We start from the raw sequence: 27,190 nt of genomic DNA on the forward strand, positions 1-27,190 counted from the left end.
GATGTGGAGGTCCTGGGCTTTTGTGTTTAAACCTGTTCTGCGGTTGTAACGCCTGTCGTCGGAATGAGTGGACCAAAGCGCAGCGTGGAAAGTATTTATGATTTTATTGATTAAAAAAAACACTCAAACAAAGTAACAAAATGATAGCGAACAGTTCTGTCAGGTAAACAGAAACTAAACAGAAAATAACTACCCACAAAACACAGGTGGGAAAAAGGATGCCTAAATATGATTCCCAATCAGAGACAACAATAGACAGCTGCCTCTGATTGGGAACCACACTCGGTCAAAAACAAAGAAATAGAAAACATAGAATGCCCGCCCAAAATCACACCCTGACCTAACCAAATAGAGAAATAAAAAGGCTCTCGAAGGTCAGGGCGTGACAGCGGTTGTGAGGCCGGTTCGATGTAATGCCAAATTCTCTAAAACAATGTTGGAGGCTGCTTAACATTAAATTATCTGGCAACAACTCTGGTGGACATTCCTGCAGTCAGCATGCCAATTGCACACTCCCTCAAAACTTCCCTCTGTGGCATTGTGTTCTGTGACAAAACTGCACATTGTAAAATGGCCAGTGGCCTTTTATTGTCCCCAGCACAAGGTGCACCTGTGTAATTATGCTGTTTAATCAGCTTCTTGATGTCCTACACCTGTCTGGTGGATGGATTATCTTGGCAAATGATAAATGCTCTCTAACAGTGATGTAAGAAATATGTGCCCAAAATTTGAGAGAAATAAACTTTTGTGAGTATGGAACATTTCTGGGATCTTTTATTTCAGCTCATGAAACATTTTATGCTGCTTTTATATTTCTGTTCAGTGTACAATGAGGCATTTGGGGCATTTTCTGTCTATGAAGCACAGGTTCTGTCTATGAAGCAATTAATGATTGAAAGGATAATGAGCACCTCAACATCTAATTTGACCCTCTAAAAAAAGCAGCCTCTTAACCCCTTTCAACCAACAAATCTAGAAGACTTAGAAAAAAGCTAACTTATCAGCTAAAGAGAAGCCTTGAATCTTTTATTTCTAATGGATCAATTTGAATGTAAGTTTAATATAAATTTGATATAATAATTATCCCCGACATGCATGTTGTATCCCCAGTGTGTGACAATAAAACATTTTCTTCTTATAGTTTTAAGTTTTTAATATTGAAATATATTATTGTGTGTTTGTGAGTGTGCTTAAATGAATGCTATTTATACAAATGTTATCAGGCATGTTATAGTATACAATATGTTGATTTGTTGAACTGAAATGTTTTAATTGTTAAATTGCTCTCAGTACATGCCCTTGTACTGAAAGACTGTGGAGACAAAGGAAAAGCATGTGTCATGTCTGTGCATTACAACCGCAGCAAGGGTCTACTCAAGAGTAGACCAAAAATGCCCTCTAGTGGAATTTTAGTTGAAAAACATAACTGACAGTCAATGCAATTTTCAATAGAATTGTGTATGCTTGTGTGTGTGTACAAGTGGAGGCTGCTTAGGGGAGGTCGACTTACACTCCATTCCAGCCATTATTATGAACCATCTTCCTCTCAGCAGCCACCACTGGTGTGTGAGTGTGTGTTTTACATGAAAGTTCAAGATTTTGGTGGACAGGAATAAACAACTTGTACACCAGGTCTAAATCAGTCACTAATTAGAGGGGAACAATGAAAAAGCAGGGGAACTGGCTTCGGGTCCAGACTTAAATTTGAGCGTTCTAGGCCTCCCAAAAAGTTCGCTTTTGGAGCCTGAGTTATACCATTTGAACAATGTGAGTATTGTCTATCAATTTCTAAATTCTGTTGCTAAGAAGGATACCATGTTGCAAAGTGTAGAAGGGGGCATGTTTCTGTTTTACCATTGTAGTCTGTGGATGATAGAAACATCTTACACATTCCCCATTTTTTCAGTTGGTCCCCAGTTGAGCCTGTGTCACAAGGATGACGCTGGAGAGGTGAAGCAGGTACAGGGAGTCAAAAATGTAATATAGAACGGACATGGAACGAGACAGGAACAGCATCAGCACACGGGTAACACAGACAAATAACAATCAATGCAGCTGCGGGGAACAGAGCTGGGGAACTGACAAATATAAGGGAGGTAATAAACAGATGATGAGTGAGTCCAGGTGAGTCCAATATCGTTGATGCGCGTGACGAGGAAAGACATGTGTGCGTAATTAATGATGGCAGGAGTGAGTGATGCAGGGCAGCCTGGCACCCTCGAGCGCCAGGGGGAAAGAGCGGGGGCAGGCGTGAGTTATAGCAAAGGGAAATCATTGGATAACAAAATGTACGAGCTCCGATCAAGGATATCCTACCAACGGCAAGATAGAAGAGCTGCATCTTGTAAGACAAGGGGTGGCGGTCTGTGTCTATTGGTAAATAACAGCTGGGCCACGAAATCTTATATTAAGGAAGTCTCAAGGTAGAGTATCTCATGAAAAGCTGTAGACCACACTATTTACCAAGACAGTTTTCAGCTATATTTTTCGTAGCCTTTTATTTATCACCACAAACCGATGCTGGCACTAAGACGGCACTCAAAGAGCTATATAGGGCCATAAGCAAAAAGGAAAATGCTAATCCAGAGGCGGCACTCCTAGTGGCCGTGGACTTTAATGTAGGGAAACTTAAATCCATTTGACCTAATGTCTATCAGCATGTAAAATGTGCAACCAGAGGGAAAACAACTCTAGACCACCTTTACTCCACACACAGATGCATACTGTAACAGATGTCGTCTGGAGATAGAGGAGGACCAAGGTGCAGCGTGGTAAGTGTTCATGTCTTTTTAATAAACAAACTGGGGGCGTATGCTTTATGGTTAACGGGACGTGGTGTGGCCAAAACAACATACAGGAACTCAAGTCCTTCTGTTCACCTGATTTAGAATTCCTCACAATCAAATGTAGACCGCATTATCTACCAAGGGAATTCTCTTCGATTATAATCACAGCCGTATATATTCCCCCCCCCAAGCAGACACATCGATGGCTCTGAACAAACTTGATTTGACCCTTTGCAAACTGGAATCCATATCTCCGGAGGCTGCATTCATTGTAGCTGGGGATTTTAACAAGGCTAATCTGAAAACAAGACTCCCTAAATTTTATCAGTATATCGTTTGCGCAACCAGGGCGGGAAAAAACCTTGGATCATTGCTATTCCAACTTCCACGACGCATATAAGGCCCTGCCCTGCCCTCCTTTCGGAAGAGCTGACCACAACTCAATTTAGTTGCTTCCAGCCTATAAATTGCGTCCAACAACAACATTGACAAAAACGCAGTTTCAGTGAGCGAGTTTATTAGCAAGTGCATCGGCGATGTCGTACGCACAGCAACTATTAAACCAGAAACAGTGGATTGATGGCAGCATTCGCGCAAAACTTAAAGTGCGAACCACTGCTTTTAATCATGGCAAGGTGACCGAATACAAACAGTGTAGCTATTCCTCCGAGCATGCGCAGACCAGCTGGCTGGTGTGTTTACGAACATATTCAATCAATCCTTATCCCAGTCTGCTGTTCCCACATGCTTCAAGAGGGCCACCATTGTTCCTGTTCCCAAGAAAGCTAAGGTAACTGAGCAAAACGACTACCGCCCCGTAGCACTCACTTCCGTCATTATGAAGTGGTTTGAGAGACTAGTCAAGGACCATATCACCTCCACCCAGCTGACACCTTAGACCCACTCCAATTTACTTGCCGCCCCAATAGGTCCACAGACGATGCAATCTCAACCACACTGCACGCTGCCCTAACCCATCTGGACAAGAGGAATACCTATGTGAGAATGCTGTTCATCTAATACAGCTCTGCATTTAACAACATAGTACCCTCCGAACTCATCATCAAGCTGGAGACCCTGGGTCTCGATCCCACCCTTCGCAACTGGGTACTGGACTTCCTGACAGGCAGCCCCCAGGTGGTGAGTGTAGGTAACAACATCTCCATCCCGCTGATCCTCAACACTGGGGCCCCACAGGGTGCATTCTGAGCCCTCTCCTGTACTCCCTGTTCACCCACGACTGCGTTGCCATGCACGCCTCCAACTCAATCATCAAGTTTGCAGACGACATTATAGTGGTAGGCTTGATTACCAACAATGACAAGACAGCCTACAGAGAGGAGGTGAGGTCCCTTGGAGTGTGGTGTCAGGAAAATAACCTCACACTCAACATCAACAAAACAAAGGAGATGATCATGGACTTCAGGAAACAGCAGAGGGAGAACCCCCCGATCCACATCGACGGGACAGGAGTGTAGAGGGTATTAAGTTTTAAGTTCCTCGGCGTACACATCACGGAAAAATTGAATTGGTCCACCCACAAAGACAGCGTGGTGAAGAAGGCGCAGCAGCGTGTCTTCAACCTCAGGAGCCTGAAGAAATTTGGCTTGTCACCAAAAGCACTCAAACTTTTCCAGATGTACGATCGAGAGCATCCTGTCGGGCTGTGTCACCGCCTGGTACGGCAACTGCTCCACCCATAACTGTAAGGCTCTCCAGAGGGTAGTGAGGTCTGCACAACGCATCACCGGGGGCAAACGACCTGCCCTCCAGGACACCTACACCACCCTATGTCACAGGAAGGCCATAAAGATCATCAAGGACAACAACCACCCGAGCCACTGCCTGTTCACCCCGTTATCATCCAGAAGGCGAGGTCAGTACAGGTGCATCAAAGCAGGGACCGAGAGACTGGAAACAGCTTCTCTCTCAAGGCCATCAGACTTTTAAACAGCCACCACTAACATTGAGTGGCTGCTGCCAACATACTAACTCAACTCCAGCCACTTTAATAATGTAAAAATGTATGAAAAATGTTTCACGAGCCACTTTAAACAATGCCACTTGTATATGTTTACATACCCGTACCATCTGCTGCATCTTGCCTATGCCGTTCTGTACCATCACTCGTTCATATATTTTTATGTACATATTCTTCATTCCTTTACACTTGTGTGTATAAGGTAGTTCTTGTGAACTTGTTAGGTCAGATTACTTGTTGGTTTTTACTGCATTGTCGGAACTAGAAGCACAAGCATTTCACTACATTCGCATTCACATCTACTAACCATGTGTATGTGACAATTACAATTTGATTTGACGGGCGGTACACTGTAACACGTTACATTATACCTAAGTTACCCCTTTATGGGTGGTAGACTGTAACACAGAAAATGTTTGGTTTTATTCATTTCTATGCACTACACCGGGGCGAAGAATAAGAGTGAACCCCTTCTGATGATAATGACTGTTAAATTTGTTGACTGTTCACTCTGTTCAAATGATTGACTATTCACTCTGTTCAATTTATTGAATGGTATGGAGTGATGGATCTCTAAGAAGTCCACATGTAGCACAAGTGTATGATTACATTGAAACTTTAGCTGGAGGAAACTCCAACACGGGTTATGAGGTAAAGGATTAAATTGAAGCTTCAGCATGGAGAACTCAATGTATGAGTTGGATGGTGCAGTTGCTGAGGTGAAAACTGTGTTTGAGGAATTGTTGCATTTCCATTGTCGTTTTTGTTGCACTTGCATTCAGTAGCATTTATGAATCACATATAGACTGAATTCAACAGCAAGGCCCAGTTCTGTTTTATATTCCTCGCACGGGGCTCTAATATGCTGCGACTTTACTTCCATTCATCTGATGATTGTTATTTGTTTAATCCACTAACTATGTTTCATTGTTACATGATTAATTTAATCAGGTAACAATTAACTCATTAGGATCTGGGGCACCACGGAAGAAGTTATTTAGAGAGTTACCATCTCCTGAATTAAACTCTATAATGTCTTTACCTATCACATCTATAAACAGTCATCTTATTAATCATTAGCTCTTATCAAATACTCATTCTGAACGGTCTTATCCTTCTTGGATTTGCAAAAACCCCAGCCTTGCACATTATTCAGTACTACACAAATTGGTTTAATCATTTATTTACTAGCTAACTAAATAATAACACAGAATACACATACACGCTTACATAAGACAAAGATCCCTCGTGGGCTAACAAGATATGACAGCTTGTTACAACATAGATAGGGAAGAGGGGGAGAAAGAGAGGAAAAAGGGACACATTCTATAACTATTCTCCCATTACCCATATACCTTGCACAAAAACCACCGCCCGTTTGGAATAAGAAATCATTAATGTATTTATGTGTGAAATGCCTTTGTTCGTCGTTTAGAACTAGGCCTTGCTATTGAATTCAGTCTATATGAATTGTGCAGCAGATTACGTAATACATCATTAGAGCAGTAGGCAGGATTTGTTGTTGAGTGGTGTGTGTGTTTCCATTTGAAAAAGATAGTCGAGAGATTGACTCAGGTGTTGTAATGTAAATGTAAATGTTGTATATCTGACAAAGAGTCAGACTGTGTAGGGTGAATGAATTCATTCTTAGAGCTAGGACATATGGGCCTGTGGATTTAGGAGAATTGAGAAGATATATATTTGTTGGCCAAAGCAAAGCATTATCTCTGTCTATCACACTTAAAAATGTGAAAAGTGACAGCGAATATTTCTTTATGTTATTGCGTGTTCTGTGATGTTCTGTGTTATACATTATAGCCCTTACCATATCATATGTGATGGAATATTATTTGCTGTTGAGTTGTGTGGGTATATGTGTTATGCAACATAGCTGACTTGAGACATTGTTAACAGTTTCAGGGCCATGGGCCTTTCTCATGATGGAAAAATACAGAATAACATGAAGACAGGGACTGTGCAATGAGTTGGGGGGCACATAGTGTTACAGAACATAGTGTTACGAGAACAAACAGTCTTTTGTTAGTTAAAAATGTCTTGATACTACCCATCCCGCATGCGGCAGCGTAATCATAGCCTCAAACTAATTAGCATAACGCAGCGGCCATAAATATCCCTAGAAAATGTTCCTATTCATGAAAATCACAAATGAAATATATTGAGACACAGCTTAGCCTTTTGTTAATCACACTGTCATCTCAGATTTTCAAAATATGCAGCCAACGCTAGAAAAGTATTTGTGTAAGTTTATCATGGTATAATGCTATGCTAGGCTCTGCTACCAGCAGGCAACATTTTTACGAAAATAAGAAAAGCAATCAAATTAAATAATTTACCTTTGCAGAATTTCAGATGTTTTCACTCAGGAGACTCCCAGTTAGATAGCAAATGTTCCTTTTTTCCAAAAATATTATTTTTGTAGGCGAAATAGCTCCGTTTGTTCTTCACGTTTGGCTGAGAAATCGACCGGAAAATGCAGTCACTACAACGCCAAACTTTTTTCAAAATTAGCTCCATAATATTGACAGAAACATGGCAAACGTTGTTTAGAACATATCTATTCGATAAAATATCCACCGGGACAATTGGTTTCTCATAAGAAGCAATTGGAAAAATGGCTACTTCTGTACTTTACGCAAGATTTTCTGCGGGAGCCATCATGTGACCACTTGCTCAATGTGGTCCCTTACGGCTATTCTTCAACATAAATGCGTAAAAAGACGTCACAATGCTGTAGACACCTGCGGGAATACATAGAAAGTGTAAGCTCATTCGTAGCCCATTCACAGCCATATAAGGAGTTATTGGCATGCAGGGCTTTCAAAATATGGGGCACTTCCTGGTTGGATTTTTATCTGGGTTTCGCCTGTAACATCAGTGCTGTTGTACTCACAGACAATATCTTTGCAGTTTTGGAAACGTCAGAGTGTTTTCTATCCAAAGCTGTCAATTATATGCATAGTTGAGCACTGTGTCGTGACAAAAGTTTTTTTTAATCCAAAAATGAAAATACTGCCCCCTAGTTACAAAAGGATAACAGGAGCCAGGTGCCTGATAACTGTATATTCTACACAACTACAACTACTGACCACTGGAGCGCCCGGGGGATGGGACCAGCTCTGTGCCAACAATCAACGATAGGCTGGGTGAGTCTAAACCATGCCCAGTCTCTACTCTGACAGGCCGGCTCAGAAGCAGGAACTATTTCTGCCAAGAGTATATTATAATATCTTTGTCAGGAACAAGTCAGTTCTCTGTTTGCCCTGAGAGGTGGAACAGAGAGCCTGTATATACGAAAATTGCATTTACCACTTATTGCTTAGCTAATAAAAAATACATAGTATACAATCGGTGACTCAGTGTCATACTTATCCTGATACCAGATTCGAATTGACGCAACCTTAACAGTTCCTATAATGTCACTAGAAAAAAACACCTATTGGATTGAACACGAATCGTCGTTAGTAAACCCCTGGTCCCGTATTGAAGGGGACCCTGTCTGTGCTTGGAAGTGAACATTCTTGTTAGAAAACCGCTAGCTTTGCATTCGATGTTAAGCTAACAAAGAAAGAGCAGCAAGCAATTTTCGTTTGTCACAGACAAATCCCGCGCTTTGCGGGATTCCCGTGTGATTTCAGCTTTCAGGGCAAAACCCTGTGTATTGGGCAAGGGAAGTCCCGCCTCTGCTGGAATCCCCTGTGAGTTAATAACAATCATCAGATTAATGCAAGTAATGTCATGACACTAGTATTTACAGAACAACTGGTTCCGAGAGATAGGATCAGGACCTGCAACTGTAACAAAAAGGAAAATTGCAGTTTAGCCATTATTAAATTAATGCTATGTATTTATTTATGTAATTCTATACCTGTCTATTAATGTTATGTATTATGTAATTTTATCTTGTTCTGTCCATCAGCTGTAATTGTTATGTTTTTCTTCTTTTCTTTTTTTTGAACCTTTATTTAACTAGGCAAGTCAGTTAAGAAATAAATCTTATTTTCAATGACAGCCTAGGAACTGCCTTGTTCAGAGGGGCAGAATGGCAGATTTGTACCTTTTCAGCTCGGGGATTTGATCTTGCAACCTTTCGATTACTAGGTCCACACTCTAACCACTAGGCTACCTGCCGCAATAGGTAGCCTATTCCTAAATTTTCATGTTTCCATTTTTAAAGTTCATCATTCATCAAGGATGATTGTGTCTGACTTCTACCCGCTCAAGGTATGTGGTTCTTTGGATTTTGTTTGAGTGACCACTTGGACTTGAGACAATGTTTAGAACTTGGCTAACTGGAGGGTCAGTTTTGTCTTGTGTTATGATTTGGCTAGTAGTTAAGGCCCTTATATACTACGTGAGCTCTGGCTAGGAGCTAAGGCCCTTTTATAATAGGTGAGCTCTGAATAGTAGCTTTAGCTTTGTTGGACAAGATGTGCTCTGGCATGTAGCTGTAGCACCTGTTGGACTAGGAGAGCTCTGGCTTGTAGCTGTAGCCCTTGTAGGACTAGGTGAAATCTGGCTAGCAGCTGTAGCCCCTTTTGGACTAGGTGAGCTCATGCTAGAAGCTGTGGCCCCCCATTGGACGAGGTGTGCTCTGGCTAGTAGCTGTAGCCCTGTTGGACGAGGTGATCTCTGGCTAGTAGCTGTAGCCATGTTGGACTAAGATAACTCTGGCTTGTAGCTGTAGCCCTTGTTGGAATAGGTGAGCTCTGGCTAGTAGCTAAAGCCCTGTTGGACTAGGTGAGCTCTGGCTAGTAGCTAAAGCCATGGTTGGACTAGGTGAGCTATGAATAGTAGCTATAGCCCCTGTTGGACTAATTGTGCTCTAGCTAGTAGGGGTTGCCCCTGTTGGACTAGATGAGCTCTGGCTAGTAGCTGTTGCACTTGTTGGACTAGGTGTGCTCTGGCAAGTAGCTGTTGCGCCTGATGGACTAGGTGAGCTCTGGCAAGTAGCTGTAGCCCCTGTTGGACTAGGTGAGCTCTGGCTAGACGCTAAAGCCCTGTTGGACTAGGTGAGCTCTGGCTAGTAGCTAAAGCCACGGTTGGAATAGTTGAGCTATGACTAATAGCTGTAGCCCAGTTGGACTACTTGAGCTCTAGCTAGTAGCTGTAGCCCCTTTTGGACTAGTTGTGCTCTGGCTAGTAGCTGTAGCCCCTGTTTGACTAGGTGAGCTCTCTAGTAGCTGTTGCCCCTGCTGGACTAGGTGTGCTAAGTCTAGTGGCTGTATTCCCTGTTGGACTAGGTGAGCTCTCTCTGGTAGCTGTAGCCCCTGTTGGACTAGGTGAGCTCTGGCTAGTAGCTGTAGCCCCTGTTGGACTAGGTGAGCTCTGGCTAGTAGCTGTAGCCCCTGTTGGACTAGGTGAGCTCTGGCTAGTAGCTGTAGCCCCTGTTGGACTAGGTGAGCTCTGGCTAGTAGCTGTAGCCCCTTTTGGACTAGGTGAGCTCTGGCTAGTAGCTGTAGCCCCTGTTGGACTAGGTGTGCTCTGGCTAGTAGCTGTGGTCCCTTTTGGACTAGGTGAGCTCTCTCTGGTAGCTGTAGCCCCTGTTGGACTAGGTGAGCTCTGGCTAGTAGCTGTTGCCCTTGCTGGACTAGGTGTGCTAAGTCTAGTGGCTGTATTCCCTGTTGGACTAGGTGAGCTCTCTCTGGTAGCTGTAGCCCCTGTTGGACTAGGTGAGCTCTGGCTAGTAGCTGTAGCCCCTGTTGGACTAGGTGAGCTCTGGCTAGTAGCTGTAGCCCCTGTTGGACTAGGTGAGCTCTGGCTAGTAGCTGTAGCCCCTGTTGGACTAGGTGAGCTCTGGCTAGTAGCTGTAGCCCCTGTTGGACTAGGTGAGCTCTGGCTAGTAGCTGTAGCCCCTGTTGGACTAGGTGTGCTCTGGCTAGTAGCTGTGGTCCCTTTTGGACTATTGGAGCGCAGATGCTATCAGCTAGCTGCTGTCCTATCTTTTTGAACAGTTATTGGCAACGAGCCTATGGACCAATGTCAGGAACCAATTTTAGAAACTCAGTCGGTGTCTCAACTTACTGCTGAGAGTTATTATAATAGAATGCACGAGGTGCAATTTCAAAATTTGGTTGTGCATCAGCAGTCACTCAATTAGCCCATGTCAGCAATTTTTTTAGATTGGCCAGCTGTCTAAACTCGTAATAATCATGGTTGAATTACCGACCAGGATCGACCCATTGATCATCAGTTATCATACTAAAACTTCAAACATTTTCCTCCACAGTCTGGGAAAATCTTTGGAAATGCAGGAAATGAGCTGTAAATCTGCACATTTTTCTCTCCGCCCTATGGCAAAATGAGTAGAATTGCAAGAAATGAGTTATACAATTGTAAAATCTTCTCTTCGCCCCATGGCAAAAACTGTGGATTTGCATTACACAGCCATCCTAAAAACCCAAATCTGATCATTATTCATATTCAATATTTTTTTCTGACTGTCCACACTCAGTTTTACATATCAGATTTGTGCATTCACACGGATGTAGCCTCTGAAGTAGCACACAGATGTAGCCTCTGAAGAAGCACACAGATGTAATTCTCGTTTCGTGTCACTGTTCCTCTAAATTTGGGGGTGATTGTCGTGGTAATGGCAGGTCATGTGCAAAATAAATACTTAAGATACAAAAATGGATGTGAGTGTCCAGACTAAGGTCTAGATGCTTGAAATTCAAAATATGAAACACCGAAATTGTATCAGAATTGAGTGCCACGTATGAATTTGGAATTAAAAAGATGAGATTCAATGTGGTTGTTGCTTAGCACCTCAACTGAGTGCCAGCCATAATTTGCAAATCGATTCTACATGTAGAAACAGGAGAAAATGACATTTGTCTGTCGCCACCCTAAAAAACACAGCACCTTCAGCAATCGAATGAATGGCAAATGAACGGCAGACGTCAATCGGTGTGATTCCACTAGGTTGAATTAACGTTGTTTCCATGTCATTTCAACCCATGAAATCTATGTGATGACATTGAATCAACGTGAAGAACTGATTGGATTTGCAAAACGTAATCAATGTAAAAAAAAACAAATCTAATGACACGTTGTTTTTTCGATTTCACATTGAGTTCACGTTTGTTTACAACTCAATCAAATCAAAACTAGACGTTGACCTGACATCTGTGCTCATTGGAATGTGTTTTATTTTTAAAATGACAATTAGTTATGTCAAACAAAAGTATGCTGAACAAAAATATATATGTAAAGTGTTGGTCGCATGTTTCATGAGCTGAAATAAAAGATCCCAGAAATGTTCCATAAGCACAAAAAGATAATTTCTCTCATGTTCTTCTCAAATTTGTTTACATGCTTGTCAGTGAGCATTTCTCCTTTGCCACGATAATCCATCCACCTGACAGATGTGGCATATCAAGAATCTGATTAAATAGCAGGATCACTACACAGATGCACCTTGTGCTGGGGACAATAAAAGGCCACTAAAATGTACAGTTTTGTCACACAACACAATGCCACAGATGATTCAAGTTTTGAGGGATTGCAGGAATGTCCACCAGAGCTGTTACCAGATAATGGAATATTAATTTCTCTACTATAAGTCACCCCTAACATCGTTTTAGAGAATTTAGCATTACGTCCAACCTGCCTCACAACTGCAGACTACGTATATGGCATCGTGTGGGCAAGTGGTTTGTAGTGATGTCAACGTTGTAAACAGAGTGCCGCATGGTGGCAGTGGGGGTATGGTATGGGCCGGCATAAGTTACAGACAATGAACACAATTGCATTTTATCGATGGCTCTTTTGGAAATGACCATTTTAATGAATGGGGCACTGCCAAATGCGCTCCACAGATTGGAATTTGCGCAAAAAGGGCAGCGTTCAAACATATCGCTGAGCGTGCTAGGATAGAACTGGTTTCCATGGGTTTGATGCCATTCCACTCACTCCATTCCAGACATTATTATAAGCTGCCCTCCCCTCAGCAGCCTGCACTGATGCCTACGGTGGAGGCGCAAGTGAACACACAAATCTAGGGCATAGTAGTGAGAGGAAGGGACTGGTTCCATTATCGTGACCCCTGGCAGATATACTGCAGAATCTAGAAAATATATTATTGGGTATGCAAGTGTTCAAACCCAGATCCTAAATATTTATTGAAGAACTGAACATTAAACATGGGGAACTGCAAGGCACACAGACACGTGAAGGCAAAAGCATAGATCTTGTTTGGAAATGTAATTGGGCTGATATTTTGCATGTAAATATATATATTTACAGTTGAAGTCTGAAGTTTACATACACCTTAGCCAAATACATTTAAACTCAGTTTTTCACAATTCCTGACATTTAATGCTAGTTAAAATTCCCTGTCTTAGGTCAGTTAGGATCACCACTTTATTTTACGAATGTGAAATGTCAGAATAATAGTAGAGAGAATGATTTCTTTCAGCTTTTATTTCCTTCATCACATTCCCAGTGGTTCAGAGGTTTACATACACTCAATTAGTATTTGTTAGCATTGCCTTTAAATTGTTGAACTTCGGTCAACGTTTTGGGTAGCCTTCCACAAGCTTCCCACAATAAGTTGGGTGAATTTTGGCCCATTCCTCTTGACACAGCTGGTGTAACTGAGTCAGGTTTGTAGGCCTCCTTGCTCGCACATGCTTTTTCAGTTCTGCCCACAAATTCTATGGGACTGAGGTCATGGCTTTGTGATGGCCACTACAATACCTTGACCTAGTTGTCCTTAAGCCATTTTGCTACAAATTTGGAAGCATGCTTGGAGTCATTGTCCATTTGGAACACCCATTTGCGACCAAGCTTTTAACTTCCTGACTGATGTCTTGAGATGTTGCATCAATATATCCACATAATTTTGTGGACCAGTCCCTCCTGCAGCAAAGCATCCCCAAAACATGATGCTGTACCCCTCCCTGTGCTTCACGGTTGGGATGGTGTCTTCGGCTTGTAAGCCTCCCCCTTTTTCCTCCAAAGTTAACGATGGTCATTATGGCCAAAGAGTTCCATTTCTGTTTCATCAGACCAGAGGACATTTCTCCAAAAAGTACAATCTTTGTCCCCATGTGCAATTGCAAACCGTAGTCTGGCATTTTTATGGCGGGTTTGTAGCAGTGGCTTCTTCCTTGCTGAGTGGCCTTTAAGGTTATGTCAATATAGGACTCGTTTTACTGTGGGTATACCTGTTTCCTCCAGCATCTTCACAAGGTCCTTTGCTGTTGTTCTGGGATTGATTTGCACTTTTCGCGCCAATGTACGTTCATCTCTAAGAGACGGAACATGTCTCCTTCCTGAGCGGTATGACAGCTGTGTGGTGTTTATACTTGCGTACTATTGTTCGTACAGATGCATGTGGTACCTTCAGGCATTTGGAAATTGCTCCCAAGGATGAATCAGACTTGTGGAGGTCTACAATTTTTTTCTGAGTTCTTGGCTGATTTATTTTGATTTTCCCATGATGTCAAGCAAAGAGGCACTGAGTTTGAAGGTAAGGCCTTGAAATACATCCACAGGTACACCTCCAATTGACTCAAATGACGTCAATTAGCCTATCAGAAGCTTCTAAAGCCTTGACCTCATTTTCTGGAATTTTCCAAGCTGTTTATTAAAGGCACAGTCAAATTAGTTTATGCAAACTTCTGACCCATTGGAATTGTGATACAGTGAATTCCAAAGTTAAATAATATGTCCGTTAAAATTGTTGGAAAAATGACTTGTCACGCAAAGTAGATGTCCTAACCGACTTGCCAAAACTATAATTTGTTAACAAGAAATGTGGAGTGGTTGAAAAATGATTTTTAACGTCTCCAACCTAAGTGTATATAAACTTACGACTTCAAATGTATATATATATTTTTATGTAGACCAAAATAATTTCCTCTAAAATCATATATAAATGTCAGGTATTCTTAAGTTGTATTATGATTGACAAAAACAGAACTTTCACACATTAACATTTTTTATTTTAAACACAAGTTATAGCATTTAACAGAGCAGGGGAGTCACCAGAGTTTACGAACATCCTGGACCCAGGCATTGAAGACCAGGCATTTCTTTGTATTTGCGGTTAGAGAAAAATGGCCTTTTCTAAAATAATTTCATGCAATTATACGTCATTTTACACGACTGGAGATATTTGAAGAATATTCTTTTTATACCACACAAATGACTGACATGACAGGCTACACTGACATACTGAGACAATTAAAACGAACTACCCTGTCTTAAATGCAACCAATAGCATAGGCCATTAAAAAGAGTGGAGACCGATTGTACTATATGAGGAGGAAATTATAGTCCACAAATTTTCCAGTGGCACTGACTCATCCAAACTGACACGTGTTTTTCCCGTAATTGTATTTTGAAAGTTTGTGAAAGGTCTTTTAGCTGCTGCCTTCTGTTCATTGACAGACACTTAGACTGCTCTCTGGTGTATATTTTCAACGATTTCATTTATTTCTCTAAAGACAGGAGTAATTATACAATTGGTCAAATTTATTTCAATTTCTCTGCAGCACCTCCAGCACACCTCCCACGGCTATGTTTTCTTCCATGTACTGTGCTCTCCCCTATACAGTCAATGGATTGTGGTCTGTTTTCTTCCATGCACTGTGCTCTCCCCTATACATTCAATGGATTGTGGTCAGTAACCCCATATGAGGTTCTTGCGTATGTGAATATTTTCAGTAAGTTAATGAACAAGAGTTTATCTATTCACTTATTTTTTTCTTTTTAGCCAATAGTGGCTTTAGCTACATTGTTATAGAAACTATGTAGGACTAATGGCCTTTTTTTAAAAAGAGTGCAGTTGACTTAATTTTCTTGCATGAGGCTTTAATCATTGTAGCACAGAAACTATGTTATTAAGGCTAATTAGAAAATATTTAAAATTGACTATGTGAAAGTGTTCAAAAGAGTCTTACCTTTCAGGAATGGGGTCATGGTTAATTTGCGAGTGAAGAGCAAAATAATCCACCAGACTATATATAACATGCTAGCAAAATGTTCTGATCAGTCCTGCTAATAGATGAACAAACTAGACTAATGATGATGTGCACTCACCTCAACTTAGCTAAAATTTCCCAGCCTAATTGTAACCAAATATCCAAACAGACATTCAGTGAACACTAAAATCTGACATGAATTGATTTATCAAGAAGAGTATCCATGTTTGTCTCAAAGCAGCACGATGGTGCTGTCCCAATCAAGAGTGTTGAAATGATGACTTATGACTTTGGGAGTTTCACGTTAACACGGCTCTATGAACTAAGTGACGCATTCAGTTGACAATTCTTTTTTACACCATCGCAGCAGTGTTAAAGCATTGGTTCACAACTCCGGTCCTCGAGTTCCCCAACAGTACACATTTTTATTCTAGCACCAGACAAGCACAACTGATTGAACTTGTCGACTAATCATCAGGCCCTCAATGAGTTGAACATGGTACAGTATGTTTGTTCGGCGCTACAACAAAGATGTGTGCTCTTGGGGGTACTCAGGACTGGAGTTCGGAACTACTGCGCTAAAGATTCGGGGCTGACCCCCCAAAATTCGGTGCTGAAGCCCGAAAGCCTGATCCTAGTGACATCCCTGGAACAGAGTTCCAGTATACAGTACATGTTTGATTACCATAGAGAAAAGTGAAATAATAAAATAAAAAAATACAAATAAAGACAATTAACATTGCAATAAATGTGTTCTCTGGAGCTCCAAATTTACAAATCAAAATATATAAACTCCAAGGCTAGTTGGGCTAACTGATAACATAACATTATCAGATAAAATAACTATTGCTTAGACAAAGAGCACCTTGCTTGGTCAGCAACCACGTTTACGACATTTAAAGAAAAATTGAATTAGCAAGAGGGGATCCACTGTATATAACAAGGCTTGCATAGATATAACCATGTATTTTTTTATGCTTACAAAAGTATTATGTTTTTCATCTCTAAATCTATTGCCTTATAATAGGCACCTCTGATTTGCATTTTTTTCTCAGAATCATGAAACATGAAATTGGTTTTGAATTGGTGAATCTATTTGGCCATATATCAAGGATTTGGGTACCACACATTAGCAATATGAGAATGTGTGACATATATAGTTAATCTGATCAATAAGCAAGACTCACTCTGGCTAAATGTAATTTAATCTGTCACATTAGTACAAATTCGAGGTGGTTCATGGAGGTGAACCATTGTTTTGTGGTGAGTAACCTTGCCTGACACCTGAATACTTGCATTAGCTCCCCAATGTGTATGGCAGAGTGGTGTAGTGTATACAATACCTGTAATTAGAGAAGCACCTCAGGTTGGTCAGAAACATGTGTGAGAGACCAGATGAGGAGGTGGGGAGATCAGGGGCTGTATGTATAAACCATCTCAGAGTAGGCGTGCCTACATACGATCAGCCTTTCTTTTCAGATAATAACGAACATGGTTATATTTGGACAGGAGGAACCTAATCCTAGATCAGCACTGCGACTCTGAGACGCTTGATCAATTCTGTAATCTGTTCTTACTTGTCTGTAACAGGTGAGAGCTCTGGCTCTGTGTTGAAGTTGCCCATAGGCACAGATATAGGATCAGCTTGCCCTACACAAATTAGAGAATATCCAAACTGACCTCAGGTCAGGAAACTTCATGCTACACCAGTGCATACTGAGAATGGAAGAGTGATACATACAGTTGAAGTCAGAAGTTTACATACACCTTAGCCAAATACATTTAATCTCAGTTTATCACAATTCCTGACATTTAATCCCAGTAAAAATTCCCTGTTTTAGGTCAGTTAGCCACTTTATTCTAAGAATGTGAAATGTCAGAATAATAGAGAGAATGATTTATTTCAGCTTTTATTTCTTTCATCACATTCCCAGTGGGTCAGAAGTTTACGTTCACTCAATTAGTATTTGGTAGCATTGCCTTTAAATTGTTTAACTTGGGTCAAACGTTTCAGGTAGCCTTCCACAAGCATCCCACAATAAGTTAGGTGAATTTTGGCCCATTCCTCCAGACAAAGCAGGTGTAACTGAGTCAGGTTTGTAGACCTCCTTGCTCGCACATGCTTTTTCAGTTCTGCCCACAAATGTTCTATGGGATTGAGGTCAGGGCTTTGTGATGGCCAATCCAATGCCTTGACTTTGTTGTCCTTAAGCCATTTTGCCACAACTTTGGAAGTATGCTTGTGATCATTGTCCATTTGGAAGACCCCATTTGCGACCAAGCTTTACCTTCCTGACTGATGTCTTGAGATGTTACATCAATATTATCCACATAATTTTCCTCCCTCATGATGCCATCTATTTTGTGAAGTGCACCAGTCCCTCTTACAGCAAAGCACCCCCACAACATGATGCTGCCACCCCCGCGCTTCACGGTTGGGATGGTGTCTTTGGCTTGCAAGCATCCCCCTTTTTCTCCAAAGATAACGATGGTCATATATGGCCAAACATTTCTATTTTTGTTTCATCAGACCAGAGGAAAATTCTCCAAAAAGTACAATCTTTGTCCCCATGTGCAGTTGCAAACCGTAGTCTGGCTTTTTTATGGCGGTTTTGGAGCAGTGGCTTCCTTCTTGCTGAGCGGCCTTTCAGGTTATGTCGATATAGGACTCGTTTTACTGTGGATATAGATACTTTTGTACCGGTTTCCTCCAGCATCTTCACAAGGCCCGTTGCTGTTGTTCTGGGATTGATTTGCAGTTTTCACACCAAAGTACATTTATTTATCTAGGAGACAGAACACAGTGTTTATACTTGTGTTTATACTTGAATACTATTGTTTGTACAGATGAACGTGGTACCTTCAGGCGTTTGGAAATTGCTCCCAAGGATGAACCAGACTTGTGGAGGTCTATAATGTTTTCTGAGGTCTTAGTTGATTTCTTTTGATTTTCCCCTTGATGTTAAGCAAAGAGGCACTGAGTTTGAAGGTAGGCCTTGAAATACAGCTACAGGTACACCTCCAATTGACTCAAATGATGTCAATTAGCCCATCATAAGTTTCTAAATCCATGACATCATTTTATGGAACTTTCTAAACTGTTTAAAGGCACAGTCAACTTTGTGTGTAACTTTCTGACCCACTTCAAAAGTGAAATAATGTCTGTAAACAATTGTTGGGAAAATTAGTGGTGTCATGCACAAAGTAGATGTCCTAACCGACTTGCCAAAACTATAGTTTGTTAACAAGAAATTTGTGGAGTGGTTGAAAAACACGTTTTAATGACTCCAACCTAAGTGTATGTAAACTTTCGACTTCATCTGTATGAACACCTCTAAAACACCTTGCTCACTCTTTTAGGTGAGGAGTATCAGCCAAAGGTAGTGACCAGGGCCCAGTTTCCCAAAAACATCTAAATCGTTCTTACGATTAACTTAGCCATAAAATGATTTTGGGAAACTGGGCCCTGATCGCTTATCTGACTGACATTCAATACAGAGTATGCTGTCAAGCATGGTCTTAAAGTGTGTCCTAAAATTACCACCACCCGACAGTATATCAAGTCTAATTGGTGTGATATACGCATTAATAATTATTATAGGCAGAAGGTCTGAGACAATATACACCGACTGGTTGCCACTGATATCCATTATGGCGCAGAGACTGAGAGACGTGTCGGTCTCATGTTTGGGACTATGGGTAAGTGCATAAAAAAAAATCAAGTCAAGCACCAAAGCACACAAAAAAAGCCTTCAGCATTATCAAAGTCTAAAATATTAAATGATCATCTAATTTTCTATTGCACTTGAAGATGATTTCTTTACATAAAATATGCATGTATAAAAGTGACGGAATACGCATATATATGTACAGTATGTTTAATATTGTTCCCCATTACTTTAATTAATCTCTTGGACAGACTGTTGTTCCTTGGTATTTATTAAGTACACACTGTATGATAACTCACTATAATTCCAAAAGAAGGGGAATTGGCAGTATCGACTTAGTCTGGATGTCCCTTAACTTAATTGTTCATGAGAGACTGTTTGGCAAAGCCTTTTCTCCAAGAAGATATCCACAGCTTGTTTTTAGTTTAAATCATTCCCGAAGAGCAAAAAAATAACAAATTGTCTTCTTTAGGAGCTATTAGTGTGAGAACTCCCCCATTCCTCCTTTGCTCTTCTCCTCATTCTCCCCCAGCACCAAAATATCTTCCCTTTATTTCTGCAGTCTGATGAGAGGGGTGATAAGGGGGTGTTGAGGGAGGGGTGCAGAGGTCCTTCTTGGACAGTGCTTGAGGGAGGGAATGGACTGTTCCATTCACCCCAACTGCATGGAGGTTCAGAAGTGAGGGTCCCTGCACACACAGCACCACACAGACATACACACCCTTACAGGAAACACACAGGGCCAACCTCCAGGTGGTAGTGTGATCCGAGAGTGGTCTTGGGTAAGTTATAGATGTTAACCACAGGGAGCAGGTTAGGATCCTGGGTGTGGAACACAAAATGGGTGTGGTGCCAGCGTCCATCCTTCATCTGTAATAGAGAAACAAATAAGTAAAAGAGTTTCAGATTTTATGATTGATATGTCATTATTCTATTACTGTTCATAGTGCAGAAAATGGAAGTTGAGAGACTGGAGTAAGAAGAAGTAGCCCCTTTCTGATAGCCTCACAGATACAAACCAGGTAATGGTCAAATACACTCCCCTCCATATGCATTTGGACAGTGAAGCTAAAAGATGTGGCTCTATACTCCAGTATTTTTAATTTGAATTCAAATGTTTTATATTAGGCGACAGATTGTCACCTTTTATTTGAGAGTATTTTCATACATATCTGTAAGCACATTATGTATCTAGTCCTCACATGTGAAGAATTCACAAGAATTTGGACAAATTCAATTAACCCAGGATTCCTGAAATGTGACACCTAAGTTATGTTGACTGTAGTGATAGAGGAAGAGTTTACTGACTTACTGTATGCACTTGTGAAAAGTGTAAACAACTAGTTTCCTAAAAAGACCAGATCATTGAACACCTAGAGAGAGGAAAAGGATCCTAAAAGAACATCACGCTCTGGCTAAGAAGACTTCAAGATTGCATGCTGTTTTTGATGTGACAATTTTAAATGACCGAGAGGGTAATACAGGGTACTATGAGATTGGAATCCTCTGCAGTTGCTTCTGAGGATTATGCCTTGGACCACTTTCTTGTATTAACACATCCCACCAACGAGAACCAGAAGACTACTGCGTCTTGCTCTACACCATCAGAGGCAAAGTGGAATCGAGTTAGAGCAAAGAGAGGTGGAACATTCCAACATATTCTCCCTCTGCCCATTCGTCCAGACCTGCGGCTCTAACAGTTTTACGGCTCTGGGCCCTCCAACACACTCCTCTGGACCTGGTCCTGGGTTACTGAGCCGGCCATCCCCTGGATCAGCCCCATAGCTGCTGAGCCTTCTTCACCACGCTGTGTGGATGGACCATTTCAGGTTGTCAGTGATGAGCACGCAGAGGAACCCTCTCCACTGTGGCCCCGTTGATGTGGATGGAGAGGGGGGGGGGTGCTCTCTCTGCTGTCTCCTGAAGTCCACAATCAGCTTGTTTTGTTGTCGTTGAGGGCCCCCTTGTGGGGCCCCCATGTTGAGGATCAGCGTGGAGGTAGTGTTTTTGCCTTCCTTCCCCACCTGGGGTCGGCCAGTAAGGAAGTCCAGGACCCAGTTTCACAGGGTGGGATTCAGACCCAGGGGCTGGGCTTAGTGAAGAGCACTATGGCGATGAAGGCTGAGCGGTTGTCAATGAACAGTATTCTTACATAGGTATTTATCTTGTCCAGATTGGATAGGCATTGTGCAGTGCGACGGTGATTGTATAATCCGTTTATCTGTTGGAGCAGAATGGAAATTGTAGTGGGTCTAGGGTGTCGGGTAAGGTGGAGGAGATATGATCCTTAACTAGCCTCTCAAAGCACTTAATGATGACAGAAGTGAGTGCTACGGAGTGATTGTAATTTAGTTCAGTTACCTTTGCTTTCTTGGGTACAGGAATAAGAAGGGACTTGAAGCATGAGGGGACAACAGACTGGCTAAGGAGAGATTGAATATGTCCATAAACACTCCTGCCAGCTGGTCTGCGCATGCTCTGAGGACGCGGCTAGGGATGCCATCTGGGCTGGAGAATGAGAGCTCACTGTCTTCGTGAGCGCCAGTGGCCGGCATCGGTGGTTCTGTGTTTTTGCTTGAAGCGGGCGAATGAGTTTTTTTTAGCTTGTCCGGGAGTGAGACGTTGGTGTCCACAACGTGGCTGGCTTTCCCTTTATAATCTGTGATTGTCTGGAGTCCCTGACACACATGTCTTGTGTCTGAGCCGTTGAATTGCGACTCCACTTTGTCCCTGTACTGTCGTTTTGTCTCTTTGATTGCCCATAGCTGGTCTGTTTGTACACCTTGCCGTGGTTAAATGCGGTGGTTCGCGCATGCTGCCATCTATCCACGGTTTGTGGTTTGGTTAAGTTCTAATCGTCACAGTGGGAACAACATCCTCATTGCACTTCCTGATGAACTCTGTCATAGAGTCAGTGTATACATCAATACTTTATTGTCCAGGGACTGAACTTTAATGAATAATATACTCGGAGGAGGTGGATGATATGCACACCTCCTGAGTCTGATTAGCAGCCCAGACCTTATTCCTGTTCTCTGTCGACGGTGCAGCCCCAGGATGAATGGAATTGCCTCTGGGAGTTCAAACAAAGGATCCAATTCAGGAAAGTCAAATTTCTGATCGAAATTGTGACGAGTGACCGACGTTCTAATATCCCAAAGTTATTTTCAGCTACAGGTAATAATGCCGGAAATATTCTGAGCAAATAATGGCTAGGAGAAATATGGCGACGTAGCTAGCCAAATTTGCCTCATCTGAGAATAATGTCAGCTAGCTATTAACTTAGTAACAGGAGCTAGCTTGCTTTTGGTGGAAGAATTCAACATTTTGTGTGCTGAACTGGTTAGCAGCATCACTCGGTCAATCGGTCCTTCTGTAGCTCAGTTGGTAGAGCATGGCGCTTGTAACGCCAGGGTAGTGGGTTCGATCCCCGGGACCACCCATACGTAGAATGTATGCACACATGACTGTAAGTCGCTTTGGATAAAAGCGTCTGCTAAATGGCATATATTATTATATATATTTATATTACTTTGATTTCATATGGCTGGCTGGACAAATCATCCTATGCTTTCATGACATTGTCAAACTTCAGAAATACTGCTCATTGGTTCACAAAACACCATGTAAAATGGTATGACTAAGACTTCCTCATCAAATGTCTACATTATTTACAGATGTATTGTTTTAACTTCAATTAATTCGGTATGTTTTAGACAGCAGAAGATGGAGTCCTAAAGATGGCGCTGCAATGCTTTGTTATGTCACTTGATTATTGCTGGAATGGTATGTTCGTATACTGTATATTTATTTTCTCAACATGTTTTTTTAATTTAATACAATTTTTACTAGCTATCTTAAGATAAATGCACTGATTGCAAGTTCCTCTAGATAAGAGCATCTGCTAAATGACTAAAATGTCAATGTTTTACATGCAGATCTCATATTACTATATTGATTAATTTCTTAATGTTTTTTATTTTAATATTGATGTCAAAGTATCATTCCTACAGTTATTTACTAAAAATGTAGTTACTTGTAGATGTGATTGTAAAACCTGGCAGTACTACTTATTTATAGTGTTTTGCAAAAAAAAAACATTTGTCCCTCTGAAAGGAAGCGAGTGATAGATTTCAAGCAATCATTGAACAACCCCTCTTTAATACGTTTTTTAACAATAAAAGCTAATTGACCATATCTGAAAATGGATATAGTGTATATAGCGTTTTGGAAATAAACTTTTCATATGGAGGGGAGTATATTTTCCATACCCCTAATGGTTAGAATCAGGGGTAGGGTAGTGTAAATCGATCCTAGATCTGTGGTGAGAGACAACTTCTACCTCAAGCTCAGAGAGTGCACTCCACTGAGAGAAAATGGCAGCCGTACCCAACAGGAGTCCTCGATGACGTGAGGCTCCATCGCTCCTCCTGCCTCAATGATCTCCCCACTCCACGCCCTGAAATGCACAGACCCCTTTGAAGGAGGCTGGTCCTCAGAGGTCCTCCAGATAGGTACGTTCAGGCAGTGGATGGTCACATGTTGCACAGCCTTTGAGCTCAAGAGATGCAGGAAGTTCATCTGGACACGCCCAACACTAATCTCCAGCTGCATTGTCAATGAAGAGAAAAGTTGTTCAAAACAAATATACTATATCATAATATATAAATATACAGTTGAAGCCGAAGGTTTATATACACCTTTACCAAATACATTTCAACTCTGTTTTCCACAATTCCTGATATTTAATCCTAGTAAAAAATTCCCTGTCTTAGGTCAGTTAGGATCACCACTTTATTTTAAGAATGTGAAATGGCAGAATAATAGTAGAGTTATTTCTTTCAGCTTTTATTTCTTTCAGCACATTCCCAGTGGGTCAGAGGTTTACATACACTCAATTAATATTTGGTAGCATTGCCTTTAAACCGTTTAACTTCAGTCAAAGTTTCGGGTAGCCTTCCACAAGCTTCCCACAATAAAGTGGGTGAATTTTGGCCCATTGCTCCTAACGGAGCTGGTGTAACTGAGTCAGGTTTGTAAGGCCTCCTTGCTCGCACACACTTTTTCAGTTTTGCCCAAACATTTTCTATTTTCTATGGGGTCAGGGCTTTGTGATGGCCACCTTGACTTGGACATCCTTAAGCCATTTTGCCACAACTTTGGAAGTATGCTTGGGGTCATTTGGACCCATTTGCTGACTGATTTCATGAGATGTTGCTTCAATATTTCCACAAATTTTCCCGCCTCATGATGCCATCTATTTTGTGAAGTACACCAGCCCCTTCTGCAGCAAAGCACCCCACATTTTTGTTTCCACAGACCCAGAGGATATTTCTCCAAAAAGTACGATCTTTGTCCCCATGTGCAGTTGCAAACCGTAGTCTGGCTTCATGGCGGTTTTGGAGCTGTGGCTTCTTCCTTGCTAGGCTGCCTTTCAGGTTATGTCGATATAGGACTCTTTTAGCTGTGGATATAGATACTTTTCTACCTGTTTCCTCCAGCATCGTCACAAGGTCCGTTGCTGTTGTTCTGGGATTGATTTGCACTTTTAGCACCAAAGTATGCTCATCTCTAGGAGACAGAACACGTCTCCTTCCTGAGCGGTATGACGGCTCTGTGGTCCCATGGTGTTAACACTTGTGTACGATTGTTTGTACAGATGCATGTGGTACCTTCAGGCATTTGGAAATTGCTCCCAAGGATGAACCAGACTTGGAGGTTAACATTTTTTTTCTAAGGTCTTGGCTGATTTCTTTTGATTTTCCCATGATGTCAAGCAAACAGGCACTACGTTTGAAGGTAGGCCTTGAAATACATACACAGGTACACCTCCAATTGACTCAAATATCAATTAGCCTATCAGAAGCTTCTAAAGGCATGAAATTATTTCTGGAATTTTCCAAGCTGTTTAAAGGCACAGTCAATTAGTGTATGGAAACTTCTGAACCACTGGAATTGTGATAGTGAATTCTAAATTAAATAATCTGTCTGTAAACAATTGTTGGAAAAATGAATTTTGTCATGCACAAAGTAGATGTACTAACCGACTAGCCAAAACTATAGTTTGTTAACAAGAAATGTGTGGAGTGGTTGAAAAACGAGTTGTAATGACTCCAACCTAAGTGTATGTACATTTCTGACTTCAACTTTATATGCCATTTGCCAGACACTTTTATCCAAAGCGACTTACATTTTATGCAAGGGTGTTTCTTATTATTATAATGTACCCTACGTTCAAAAGTTTGGGGTTACTTAGAAATGTCCTTGTTTTTGAAAGAAAAACATTTTTTTTGTCTACTAAAATATCAAATTGATAGGAAATACATTGTAGACATGTTGTAAATGTTGTACATTGTAGACATGTTGTAAATGTTATTATTATTAAATGTAAATGACTATTGTAGCTGGCAACGGAAGATTTTTAATGGAATATCTACATAGGCGTACAGAGGCCCATTTTCAGCAACCATCACTCCTTTGTTCCAATGGCATGTTGTGTTAGCTAATCCAAGGTTATCGTTTTAAAAGGCTAATTGATCATTAGAAAACCCTTTTGTAATTTTTTTTAGCACAGGTGAAAACTGTTCTGATTAATGAAGCGATAAAACTGGCCTTCTTTAGAGTAGTTGAGTATCTGGAGCATCAGCATTTGTGGGTTTGATTACAGGCTCAAAATGGCCAGAAACAAAGAACTTTCTTCTGAAACTCATCAGTCTATTCTTGTTCTGGGAAATTAAGGCTATACCATGTGAGAAATTGCTAAGAAACTGAAGATCTCGTACAATGCTGTGTACTCCTCCCTTCACAGAACAGTGCAAACTGGCTCTAACCAGAATAGAAAGAGGAATAGGAGGCCCCGGTGCACAACTGAGCAAGAGGACAAGTACATTAGAGTGTCTAGATTGAGAAACATACGTCTCACAAATCCTCAACTGGCAGTTTCATTAAATAGTACCCGCAAAACACCCGTCTCAACGCCAACAGTGAAGAGACGACTCTGGGATGCTGGCCTTCTAGGCAGAGTTGCAAAGAAAAAGCCATATCTCAGATTGGCTAAGAAAAAGGAAAGATTAAGATGGGCAAAAGAACACAGACACTGGACAGAGGAACTCAGCATCCCGGAGTCGCCTCTTACCTCTTAACTAACACAACGTGCCATTGGAACACAGGATGGCGCCAACAGAGATGATGGCCTCGCTTCAGGTCCTTAGTAAACTATGCAGTTATTTGTTTTTTATATATTATTTTATGTATTATTTATTGACTTATGTAAGAATGCTGTTCATTGACTACAGCTCAACATTTAATACCATAGTACCCTGAGTCTCGACCCCGCCTTGTACAACTGGGTCCTGGACTTGGCGGGCCGCCCCCAGCTGGTGAAGGTAGGAGACAACATCTCCACCCTGCTGATCCTCAACACTGGGGCCCCACAAGGTTGCGTTCTCAGCCCCCTCCTGTACTCCCTGTTCACCCATGACTGCGTGGCTATGCACATTTCCAACTCAATCATCAAGTTTGCAGACGACACTATAGTGGTATGCTTGATTACCAATAGCGACGAGACGGCCTACAGGGAGGAGGTGAGGGCCCTCGGAGTGTGGTGTCAGGAAATAACCTCTCCCTCAACAAAACAAAGGAGATAATTGTGGACTTCAGGAAAAAGCAGAGGGAGTACCCCTTCCCCCCATCCATACCGAAGGGACAGTAATGGAGAGGGAAAGTTTTACGTTCCTTGGCATACACATCAAATTAAAATGGTCCACCCACACAGACTGCGTGGTGAAGAAGGCGCAACAGCGCCTC

At 41.5% G+C, this 27,190-nt stretch overlaps 1 protein-coding gene across 1 annotated transcript in view; it reads right to left on the reverse strand.

The window, feature by feature from the left end:
- Positions 1-18,727: 18,727 nt before the first annotated feature.
- col27a1a (collagen, type XXVII, alpha 1a) overlaps positions 18,728-27,190 on the reverse strand; it is a 242,648-nt gene continuing 234,185 nt past the window's right edge. Inside the window, exons 60-61 of the mRNA XM_046369694.1 lie at positions 23,774-23,992; positions 18,728-20,254 (exon numbers count right to left, since the gene is read on the reverse strand). Coding sequence (XP_046225650.1) covers positions 20,108-20,254; positions 23,774-23,992 — 366 coding nt within the window. The 3' untranslated portion in view covers positions 18,728-20,107. The remainder of the gene's footprint in view (positions 20,255-23,773; positions 23,993-27,190) is intronic.

This window comes from Oncorhynchus gorbuscha, linkage group LG11 (genome assembly GCF_021184085.1).
Source record: "Oncorhynchus gorbuscha isolate QuinsamMale2020 ecotype Even-year linkage group LG11, OgorEven_v1.0, whole genome shotgun sequence".
Taxonomy (NCBI): domain Eukaryota; kingdom Metazoa; phylum Chordata; class Actinopteri; order Salmoniformes; family Salmonidae; genus Oncorhynchus; species Oncorhynchus gorbuscha.